The 12,629-nt window shown below is 37.3% G+C and overlaps 1 protein-coding gene across 7 annotated transcripts in view; it reads right to left on the bottom strand.

Moving 5' to 3' along the window:
• LOC131079056 (uncharacterized) overlaps positions 1-12,629 on the bottom strand; it is a 261,018-nt gene that overhangs the window by 35,699 nt on the left and 212,690 nt on the right. For 6 of the 7 annotated variants that reach the window (XR_009113902.2, XM_058016941.2, XM_058016942.2 and 3 more), the window contains 2 exons: positions 2,575-4,722; positions 2,327-2,428 (listed from right to left, as the gene is read on the bottom strand). Coding sequence is in view for 5 of the 7 variants with exons in the window: in XM_058016941.2 (XP_057872924.2) it covers positions 2,327-2,428; positions 2,575-4,722 (2,250 nt within the window). In the remaining 2 variants the exon portion in view is untranslated. The remainder of the gene's footprint in view (positions 1-2,326; positions 2,429-2,574; positions 4,723-12,629) is intronic. The other variant, XR_009113903.2, reaches the window with a different exon arrangement.

Here is a 12,629-nt window from a genome sequence, read left to right as displayed (position 1 = left end):
ATTTAATATGTGATGACCATTAATAAACGTACACCAAATGTTTGTTGAAATTACTTTAAGCTTGGCATATTGTTTCTTGTGAGCTTTATTATGTTCTTTCAAGACATCTCCAAAACATACAAACGCACCAGGTTCAATTAAACCACAAGGTCACACAACGGAAAATTAGACACCTTGATTTCCAGAATAGGACAGCCTATTACAATGTAGATGTTCAAAACATTGAGAGAATGAGAACTTTTTTCTGCCATCATCTAAAACAACAAACAGAGAAAGTTTATAAGTTATGTGCAGCTACCTCTCAGCATTTGACTCCTTCCATGTCTACACTACCTCCATGGATGTCTTCTAACTCTGTTCTGCAGTGATGATTTTTTATTCTAATTTATGTCATTTGGTAGAAATTTTTTCCTTTGGGGGGTTGATGTAGATAGCATAAATACATATTAGTTATAAATTAAATATTAGTTATGTTGTACTTTCCATTAGTAGGCAGGTATGGGTATGCCTTGTTGATTGCTGACGGTTGGAATTCCTTGGCAACCGTCAACAAGTTTATATAGTTCTTGTATAGTTAGGAAAAGGGATTGTGCATTGGAATTGTTCTCTTATTTCAGTTTTTTATAAGAGCATCTAATGAATAAAGAAAGAAACTATTATATCATATGAAAACTCTCTTGAATTACTCTGCAATTCTTGTGTGAATCATTTGTGTATAAAATCAGTTTACTCTGCATTATAGTGTGTATTCATTTAGGAAAAGGGATTGTGCGTTGGAATTGTTCTCTTATTTCAGTTTTTTATAAGAGCATCTAATGAATAAAGAAAGAAACTATTATATCATATGAAAGCTTTCTTGAATTACTCTGCAATTCTTGTGTGAATTATTTGTGTATGAAATTAGTATACTGTGCATTATAGTGTGTATTCATTTAGCAAGTAAACAATCAAGAGATGGATATAAGCATAACCTAACCACCACACAATTTATAAAGGTGTGTGCTTAAAAACTTCTTGCTTTTTAAGAAAATTAAATCACTTAGAGCTATCAGATTTCCACAATCCATATTAATATTCAGTAATTGCTTCTGGATTCGATTGTGTAAGACAATTTTTTATGATGAATCACGGAGTGTGATTCGAAATGTTGATGATAAAAAATTGGCTTACACAATTGAATCCAGAAGCAATTACTGAAAATTAAATCACATCAAGAATATAATGCAAATCTGTATAATTTTCACATATGTAACACAATGCTTAAAAAAGGTCTTACACTTTAAATGTATTCATTGATACAAATCCTTTTCCCCAGTATCCTTAACCTTGACCAGCTTTTAGTTTTTAACGAACAAATATAACAAGTCTGAGTAAACTGAAAACAAAAAATGACAATTTTATGACATAATTAAAGTTATTTATACCTTTGAAAGATAAATGTATGACACCTACATATTATACTATCCCTTCATCCAGCTATCTGATTCTGTCACTTTATAGAGTGGATCTCGGATTCAGAAGGGAGCTAAATAATTAGATAGAGTACACATAGTGTATATACCAATGACAGGTGAATGCATGACACCTACATCTTCTAATATCCATTCATCCATCTATACAATGCTGCCATTGGATAAAGTGGAGTTAGGATTCCAGAGAAAGCCAGACAATTAGATAGACTGCAGAGAGAAGAAATGATCTTTAAGATGAAAAAATTGGACCACAATAAAAGTTTCTTTGTATCTTTACAAGTGAATCTGAACATGGACTTTAGGAGAAACATGCCTGTGAACAGTTGGGGCCACTTGCTCCTCCCTTATGTTGCAAGTATTCTTCCATGTCCAAAGGCTTCTCTAAAGATTTTCATCGGGTACGCTTTGGAGGATTATATAACAATTGAAGGAGAATGATTATTCATCTTTTGACACTTTATTACTTTTAGGGTTTAATTTTATGCGGTGCCACATGCAGCTTATAATTTATTTGTCCAAACTCCAAAGACACCTTGAGTACTCACTTGAAAACTTATAAACTATATATAAGCCATTCACATTTGAAATATAATGCAGAAAGGAAGAGAGAAACCTTTGAGAAGAAGGCACATGGAAAGGACATTGACAGGAAAGATAACTTTCACTTGCAAACTTCGAAAAAATTTAATGCAAAAGAAAACTTAGGAATAGCAATTTAGCTGCACAGCATTGATGGATGATGTTAGCACTGCATATAAACACATCCTTACCATAGATAATTGAGAACCATTTTTTTAACTTGAGAAATAACTGACATATTTTCCTATTGAAATATTTACATGAGGACACCTCACCTTTGACTTTTCACTAATCTTCAATCTATCAACATGCTCCGTAACACACTGTAAGAAAGTCAGATGCTTGATGGTCCGTTCCAGTAAAGAATCAATACTGCACTGGTTGAGTTCAACATAAAATATCAGAATTGGATGCAAAGTTCTTTAAACTTCACACAAATTATGATCATTTAAAGCTGGTATTACCATAATAATCTAAAAGGATGAAGACTTGCATCAAATAAAAACAACACTAACACAGTCACCTTAGTTCCACCAGGTATAATTTCCCGTAATTCTCTAACACAATCTTGAATCTGTTGTCTGTCCTTGGGCCTTAGCCTAGCACTGTCTCCAGGTCTATCTTCCTTTCTATTCTCTGTGACTGGTTCTTCAAACTTCTGCAAATTCATAATCCTCAGCTCCTCATCACTTACAATTTCATCTTCATCAATCCATGCATCACATTGAATATTTAGAGGAGCCTCAGATGGAGATTCTTGTATAGCATTCTCTTCTTGGAAATTGTAAGATGAAGTCAATATTTTTGAACTCATTTTGCCCAGAGTCTGCTTGATATGAGGAATACCTATCAACTCAGATTGTTTTTGTTCACGCCTACTGATTTCTCCTGCCAAACATGAGTCAGTGTACAGAAATGGTTTGGTACTTAATCTCAAACCTGTAGATTTACCAGAGATATCATCATCTTGTCTTTGACAAACATTCAAATCCATGTTACCAATTACAGCATTTAAGAGATGTCCAGAATCAGTTTCAGGTAGAAATTGTAATGCAAGTTCCCTATCAGCAGAATTATTCAAAGTCCCCCCTACATCCATATCAGAGAAGCATACAGAACAAGGCAAATCCTCAAATGATTGATCTCTTAAATTCGGACTAGTTAAATTTGATTTTGGTAATAGCATTTCATTCCAAATATCCCCATCCGGCAACTTAGTTAGATATGGTTCTAATGTTTTGGACATCTCAGTACAAGCAGAAAATTGTAACATGTGTTGAGAATCATCATGTTGATCGTTGTTTAGCAATTTGAACTTCTTCTTATCATTTTGAAATATATTTTCCCATTGATCATTCTTTAAGCTAGATATGTCAGCAAGGCTTATTCCCGTGTCTTCCATGCCGACTTTAGTGTAGCTCAATTTATGAGGAAAATCATTCTGGAATGTAGGTGGCTCATTTTTTTCCAAGATTTCTGTAAGCCAGCACTGTTCTAATTTAAGTTCTTCTGAGAAAGTTACACCATTCCAAAAAGGTGCAATATCACTACATAGAACTTCTGTATTAGGTTCTTCGTTAACATTCGCCAAAACTTTGGATACATGCTTTGAATGAGAGCCAGAAGTACACGTGCCTACTAAAGACAATGGAGAATCCAAGACAGTGGCTTTGCCAATATCTGTCTCACCCATAGCCATAGGAGTTATATCCAATGCTGCTACCATCTCATTGGTCTGCAGTTGCACGGCTGATTTCAAATATGCTGAGGTGTCTCCGGGAAGATAAACACCTTTGTGACAGGTTTGAAGGGAAGACATCATATTAGTATGTTTTAATTCCTTTAGATAAGGATCTTGTTCACTAAACAACCTTTTTTTGGGTGCCTTTTCGTCCTTGTTTGGGATAGTGAGTCCACTTCCCAAGAGATTTCCATTCCCATTTGTTTCAGCTTTACAAAGTGAGCTCTGAGTAGATCCCTGTTCACTGCCAGATTTTATGCTACCATCCATCTGATGCTGAATTGAGTTTTTCCCACGAATCATTGATGAATCAAATTGCCATTGACAATCAGTTGTCTTCTGAATATTTTTGTTGATAGTTGGCATACAGCTTTTTCTTTGATCTGGAGCAGCATGTAGTGTCTGCTGATTATCAGATGAGGGTACCATTGTTTGCATTGCAAACTGAAAAGGATGCATTTCCCTGTAAGTTGACGGTGGAATTATTTTTCTTACTGCTTTCCCTCCCTGATAATTGTTTACTGTAGGTGAAGAGCTTCTTAATTGCAGACTATTAATCTGTAATGGAGATGAATGCCTTGATATTTTAGCTGAAGTATCAGAACTGCACGCAGAAGCAAAGAGGCAGGGTTGAGTCTTTGAGCCTCTTAACTCCAGACCAAGTGGGCTGCTGGAATTGACTAGTACTTTTGAGTTGTCCTTCTCTTGGAAAATTAAATTAGAATAGTCTTGAATTGATGCCACAGGTATTCCCTGCAATATGGGTAGTTCAATACGATTTGGTGGTGAGGGCATTGGTGCTAAAACTGGCACCTGATTTTTCACAGTCAAAGATGCTTCTTGAAATTCAGACACAAATACCCCTGGAACATTTTGAAGTTCTAGAAATAAAGTTCTGATGTGCTTTACCAACTCCAAGTTTTCCATTATCTGCATATAAAGAGCAATTTGCGAAATTATACTCTAATGTTTGGCCCAATGATGCTACTATACAATTACTGATAATACAAACAAATCTGAGCAGTATCGAATTTTTCAATTTCCTCTTCATGAGTAGGACGTGATGACAGGCTGTTAAGTGTCGATAGTCATTTTAGAAATCCAATGCTAATGCATTACCTCCAAGCTGCACAATAATTAAAAATAAATAAACTCACAATTCTGCTCAGAGACGCCATAGGTTGGAAGAAAGTCAATTTCCTTTTCATGAGAAGAATGTGACGGGCTGTTTAGTTTTGATACTCATGTTAGAATTCCAAAGACTAATTGTAATATCCCCTGCTGTTATATGACTGAAATGTGCAAGGAATATTAACAAACAACTGTCTGATAACCTGCTGTTCTAGTTTCAGACCGTATAACCTGCATGTTATGTGGTTTCGACAGCTGTATAATCTTGCGTATTATGCAGTTTTAACTTAGCATATGACTGATATAAAACTTCAGACTTACTTTAAGAGTATTAATGTCAATTGGCAATGATATTATGGCTTGCAGAAGCTATTAAATCTTCAAGACAACCTCCTAGGATGAATATTCAATTGTTTTTGTGTTTTTCTGATGCAAATACATGAATCTAATGTGAGAAATGCACACCTACAGCAGACTGATATTTTTACAAACAATTGGCATGCACTAGAAGATTGAAGCAACAACATAAGAACTATATGCAACCTTATTCCTCCTTATTATTCAAGACAATAGACTGATTACAAAATGACAAAACAATGGCCAAGACTCTTGGCTTACAAATGAAGTATGACTCAAAATTTCTGAATACTAAGGGCAGCCATTAACTCATGCATACATAATTGAGACTCAATGAAAAACAATGAAAAAAGAACCTGGATGAAGCGCCTTGGAGTATAGATGAAGAAGCAAGCAATATCTAATCTCCTTATGCCTTCCTTGTGCCAAATCGACCCCTTTTGCAAAATCGCCCCTGTTCTGATGTTGATGGCAATAATAAATAAATAACAGCTCCAACGCCTCCTTTCAAGCATCAAATATCAACAATGTCCTCCTCAAAAGTGGGCACTCCAATCTAGGAGTGATTCGATGCACCAAAGTGAAGATATGAATAAAATCATGGGATATGGCAAGGCTGGTCGAACCTGTATCAGACCTGATATATGATTGAATCCTTCCCCAATTCACCTCCAAAATTCTTTCTTAGGAATCGCCTATCCCTTCTTATGGTGTAGATGCAAGCATGGATATTAATTCACCCAAGAGCTGAAGTCTTCTCCAAAATCGTCCACCATTAATGCTGATGCCAAACCTCAATAAACTCAGTATGAAGGACTGAAGTATCCTTCACTCACAATGCAACCCTTCGGAGGATCTTTCACCACCTCAGTTATGCAAATCAAAGGGAGGTATCGTTCCCAATTATCAATAATCTGCAGAAACCTTCGCCTCCACAGGTTACTCACAAAGAAAGATGTCAAATAACCGATGATCAATCCATGAGGCTCCTCCCCTATTTACTCTTTTTCATACATGAATTGGCTTCCCTTCTAGAAGATTCCTTATAATAAAATAATATTTTAATTACTCCCTTTTTAAATAATTAATAATTGCACTTTAGGAAATATTAAAATATTATTATAATATAAAGTGCACACGTGACATCATACGTGAGAACTCATCATCTCACCATAAAATCATTAAAATAATATGTGAAGCCATAAGTAACTGCCAAGACGGCACTCTCAACAACTCCTTGGCCTACGAGGGTCAGATAATAGGCCAAACTCCGCGGATGTCTGAATACTCGGGAGAAGGGGACATTACACTAATGCATTACCTGGAAGCTGAGCAATGATTTCAAAAAATGAAAGAAATCATGATTCTGCTATGAGATACCATAGGTTGGAAGAAAGTATGGCACTGAAACTGCTATGTGTAAATCCAGAAATACCTGCATCATTTCATCTATATTGGATGTGCAGTGCAAAAAATCAACAAATTCAATTTTTCCTGTATTTTGTTGAATTCCAGAACAAAGCATCGGTCATCACCCTGTTGATTTCAGACAAGCAAAAATAGGCAAAAAATGTCTCAAAATGAAGTCTGCAAAAGCCGGATATAGAAGCCTGCAATCTAACCATGCACCTACTTGTCACAACATATCAGCAGTATGGGCATGCCATGTAGCCAAAAGAATTGGAAGGATAGATAACCCATAGTGAAATTCTCTGAAGTAGCCACAACATAGCAGATTGCCTGGCAGTTTGGATGGGTTTACAATTGTAGTGTAATGTACTCACAAATAGAGAGATCCATTATTGGCCATTCTAGCAATAAGTACAGTCCTCCAAATGGACCTTTACAAATAAAATCTATAGATTATGCAATGATTTTGTAATACTTAGCTTTATGAATAGAATAACATCTCTTATATTGCATCTGATATCTATGGCATTATTATTCTGCATTACATGTTTTATCTGTGTGCTTTAAGTTATTAATCCGAGAGGGCAAACATTTGGCGCTTGTTGACATGTATTTTGTACACAATCATACACAGAATAAAATACCCAAAGGTACCTTATCCTCTCTTGAATAAAGTCTCTGATTGCTGAAGATGTCGCAAAAAAGGATCAATCAGGGTGACTCCAATGTTCCTTTATGTAGGGTCTCTACGTGTGGATAAGCACCAGTGGTCGTTGTGATTGCTGTTTCATCAAGGGGACTTACGTATCCGAATTGCAGGAACAAGATTTTCCTAATACTAATGAATTCCAAAAAAAGATCAAAAGAGTAAGGTTTGCAAGAGGTAAACTCTAATCTAATCCTAAGAATGACCCAACGTGGACTAATCTTGGCAAGATTCTACCAACTTCAGTATCGCCAAGGAATTACAACTTTACTGAAACTGATGCGATCTTCTAAGGTGAATAATGATTTTTCAAATCATCAAGAATCATAGGTACTACCATGAAGGTACATATCAATGACTCAATGATGAATGAAGGTTTTTGCAATCCAAATATTTCCAGTCGACCACACAAGGCGTCCTTACACTCAGTAAGAAGCTAGTGGTTTGGAGTATGAATCTCACCAAAGATCTAGCCCAACACTTAGTCCTTCAAATTTAAATATTACTTTGACTGAGAATGATTCAAGAAAGTAAACAACCATGAAGATAACCACAAGAATTGCAATAAAACACCATAACTTCAATATTTTATTGATCTCAAAGCCATCATGAACAACAATTGTTTGAAATTCCTTCTTCAAAGCTCAATCTTGCTACAAATTAACTTGCTTCTCAAAAAACTCTAACTATTTCTTATTGCTCTCTCTTAATTCTATATCTATCTATCTCTATCTATCAAAAATGAAAATGAATGAGGGTATAAATAGCATCCTCAATTACAATGAACGGTCCAGATCAGAAGAAGATCAATGGCCAAGATTATGACACCTAAACCCTAATTAGGGTTTATTACAAATAGCCCCCTTTTTATTGAACAATATTAACTGGATAGCCAAATATTAAATTTGGCACAAAAACCTAGGAGACATAGACCAATGAAAATTAAGGTGCCACATCATCTATAACAATCTTTCTTCTAGAATCTTATTCCCTTTCCAATGCTCTTTCTTAGCATATGCAATGAATCTAGACACGATTCCTTCGATCTCAGCAATTGGAATCTCGAGAAGATTCCTCATTCGTTCTTCCAAGTGGATGACCTGATCAAAAGCCTTGAGAAGAGCAGCGTCCCATCCAGGTTCAAGTTCCTTGATTTTCTCAATCAAGAGCATGGTAGCAAACATATGATCCCGTTGCTCATCTGTAATAACATTCTCATCTTTGCAAAAGATGACCTTGACTCTATCTTCTAATTCTTGCAAATCCACATCTGTCTCAACTGCAATCCTCCTGCCAAGAATAGTACATAATACTTCAAACACTTTGTCCTGGATCGGATGGATAATCTCTTCAACTTGATTGCATTTGTTACTGATGTCCTCAAAAACGACTTCCTTCATCTGGAGTAAAGTTGACCATTGAAGTAAACTATGAGGTCCTCCATCCATTATCTTTTCTTGTGCGAGGACCTTCCTTGATGTTTGTCTGATTACTTGCAGGACAGGAATGATAACATCCTTAGTATGAGCAAAAGCAGCTACAGTTATCACTAGGTTGTGGATGATCTCAAGAACCTGAATAGCCCGATGAATAGTCTGCATCATTCTTGTTGCAAATTCAATAGCAACTGTATGGGATTTGTCAATCCAAGAACTCATAAGCTAGACCAAACTCCTGACTCTCTCTGCCTCACCAATTGATTCAAAGGGAAGTGCCTGCGCAGGAGATACTGCTGGATCCTGACGCCTCAAAGGCTGATTGAGATGGCTAAAGTAGCCTCTCCAAGCACTGACCTCTCGCTCAAGCTTTCTATTCTTCTCCATTTCTTCTCTAAGCTTGTCCTTAAGTGCCTCAAATGAATCAGTGGCATCATCCAATGTCTGCTCCATTTCGACACGATCTTGGTCTCCAATTCTTCATTCTTCTGATCTTCCTTCATGAGGGCTGGACGACTGGTAGATGCTCCTGCCTTCGGGGTCGCCATCGTGACACCTACACAACATTTCATAATGAGTAATAGATTTTGCAATATAGAAATATAGACTAGATTAAAGATAGAATTTAGGAAACTTCATGATAAGTCTTTGAGTTATCATTTCCTAAATACGATTGAGCTACTGGAAATTCAAAATTTCAAAATTCAAAATTCAAGACTGAGACTAGGACGATTAAAATTCAAAATTTGAACAAGGGAACTTCGCCATACCTCACTTTGAGAGCTAACTCTAACAAAAGGATGCAAAATTAGGAAATTCGCCTAGGCAAAATGAAGATTGAAGTCTTCAACGTGAGCTTCCTCTAGCAAATGCGTCTCCTTTATTAACTTCACCACCTTGAGGGCAAATTCGCTCCACCATAAACAAAGTTCGCACTCCTCTTGATGAGATCTCGCACTTCCTTATTCGCCTCTCCAAATCGCATATGAACAATGATTGAATGATGGTTAAAACATGCTCACGTACCTTCATTATATAGGCGCTCACCTCTTTGCAATCCCTATAGGCCGACTTGGAAATAAGGCAAATAATAACAAAATTTAAATAAAAAGAGGAGGCCGACTTTTGTAAAAACATTTAAAATAAAACCCAAGCGCTCTCTTTTTATTTAATTTAATAATTAATTAATTTTAATGCCTTTGTATTTAATAATTTCGATTTTTTAAAAAGGCTAAATTAATCATTAAATGCCTCATGCGCTATTTTTTAAATGCTAATTCAATTAAATATTTCAAGTTTTATCGATTTTTAGCATTTAATGCATTTCGAAAATATTGGCGCCTAATCATGGGAGGATTTTGGAATATTAACAATATCGCTCTGGTCCCTGGGAGAGGGACAGGAGCGAACTTTGTGTTTGAGCTCAAAATTGTTGACTTTCGACGTTAACCCCTTGTTCATCATTTTCCTAAAGACATTTTCGATCTTGCATGTCCTTGCCTTGACGTGGTCTAGGAAGGAAATAATTGTTTCAATGAATATCGCCCTGGTCCTCCAGTGAAGGACAGGAGCGAACTTTTGTTCTTTGTGCTAATCCTTGATCATATCAACTTTCAATTGCTTTCAAAACGTAAAATAGTGTCTCTTACTCCTTCTTGAACGTTTGAAACGGAAGTGACACCCCAAAATTGAACACACTTGCATATTTCGCTCTAGTCCCTTGGAGAGGGACAGGAGCGCCTTAGTCATTTCTCATCACTTTTCGTGGTCTCTGTAACCTTGCTTTCCTTCGAAGCACCTCCAACATCTTCGCCACCTTGTGCCTTGGCTTGGATCCGACCAAACTTGGAAGGGACGACTTGATAATCTATATTTCGCCCTGGTCCCTGGCAGAGGGACAGGAGCGATTTTACCTCTATAGGCTAAGCATTCATTGCCAACGTTTAAAACTATCTTCAATGGATTCATTATGCTCCCCTTCACTCATCTCCAACATGAAACTTGCTCTAACTTTGTGGGAAATTTGCTTCCTGAGGAAATCGCTCTGGTCCCTTGGAGAGGGACAGGAGCGCCTTGGGCAATTTCATCAAGTTCTCGAGTTATTTACAACTTCGTTCCTTTTTGAGGCATTCCAAACATCTTTACCATCCTGCCCTTTGGCCTGGACTTAACCAAATTCGGAAGGGAATGCTAGATAATGTATATTTCGCCCTGGTCCTTGACTGAAGGATAGGAGCGATTTTGTATTTATTAGCTCAATTGTGTTTCGCCAACTTTCAAAATTCATCTTTGACGAATTGGTTGGGTCGCCCTTCATTCATCTCTAGCTTGAAATTCGCTTTTCCTTGGTCCAAAACTTGTCCTTTGAGAAAATCGCTCTGGTCCCTTGGAGAGGGACAGGAGCTATCTTTAAAATTCGCCTTGGTCCCTGACAGAGGGACAAGAGCGAACTTGACTTTTTGGGTAAATTTTCTCTTTCGGGATCCATTCAAGTTATATTCAATAGGCAAAACGCACCTTCCTTGATCTCTTCCACATTGCGAAATCGTTTAATCCTGCAAGAATGAGGCAAACTTTGTGTTCGAGCTCCAGTCCTTCAGTGAGGGACAGGAGCGATTTTGTCATTTTAGCATATTTCCTTGCTTGCAAATTACTTCAAACTATATTCAATGGACAAAAGATGTCCTCCTTGATCTCTTCCAATCCAAAAATCGTCTTGGTCTTGCAAAGACAATGCAACTTTGAGAAACAAGCTCCGGTCCTTGAGTGAGGGACAGGAGCGATTTTTTTGTCCTTAAGGCCAAATGTTCAACTTTCATTGCAAATGACTAAGTCTGGATGCTCCATTAGGTTGATTTCATCTCTTATTGCGTCCTTGATGCCTTAATTTTGATCAACTAAGATCAAAAATGGTCTAAGTAGGCCATTTCGCCCTGGTCCCTGGCTGAGGGACAGGAGCGATTTAACCTTAAACCTTGAAACTTGCCATTTTTGAGTCTCAAAATCTTCAAAAACCCCCTATTTATGTTCAACTGCATCTCCTGGCGACCTTGCACAAGACAAATGAAACAAGTTAATAACCAAGAGGTATAAAATACCAACTTCGCCCTGGTCCTTGACTGAAGGACAGGAGCGATTTTACCCCTATAGGCCAAAATATCAAGAATTTAGGCTTTTAGTCACTTCACAAGGCATTACTAGGTCATCTCCGAGGCCAGGAATCAATTATCAAACTTTCCAAAATTTGGTCAAAAATCACCCGGACAAAATCTTATAATTCCATCATTAACACTTAGGCAAAATTTGGACTTGCTTTCAAAATTCCGACTGAACCTAGACAAACTCACTTGACATCCTGACGGACTCGTCCTATTTCAAAATTGCAATCCATACGAGAATGCTCAAAAAACTCCAAAAATGACTAGACTTCGGCTTGATAATATCAAAAAGGAAACCCTAAGGCTTAGCCCTAGTCCAGACGACTTGCTCACTTACCCAAAACCCTAAAAGCAGAGAGAAGAACAGGCAAAACCGAGCAAAAAGAGGGGGTCCCCATTTAAATGGGGCAATGTGTGAAATGGTCACAACAGCGCTGTTGCCTAAACGTACTCGGGAACGGAAAACGCGGATGGCGCACGGACATGATGGGCCTACCCATTGGTGAGATTAACTCAGAGGCCGACGACGCACAAATGGAACAATCATCGTGGGATGTAGAGCGTGATGGCAAGAGGCGAAGGGGAAATTGAACCCTGTAATAATCCCAACACAATGTTGAGATAAATTGTGGCCGAAAG

This window comes from Cryptomeria japonica, chromosome 4, assembly GCF_030272615.1.
Source record: "Cryptomeria japonica chromosome 4, Sugi_1.0, whole genome shotgun sequence".
NCBI classification, from domain to species: Eukaryota; Viridiplantae; Streptophyta; class Pinopsida; order Cupressales; family Cupressaceae; genus Cryptomeria; species Cryptomeria japonica.
The sequence above is the reverse complement of the archived record's forward strand: the minus strand, read 5'-3'. Positions and strand labels throughout refer to the sequence as shown.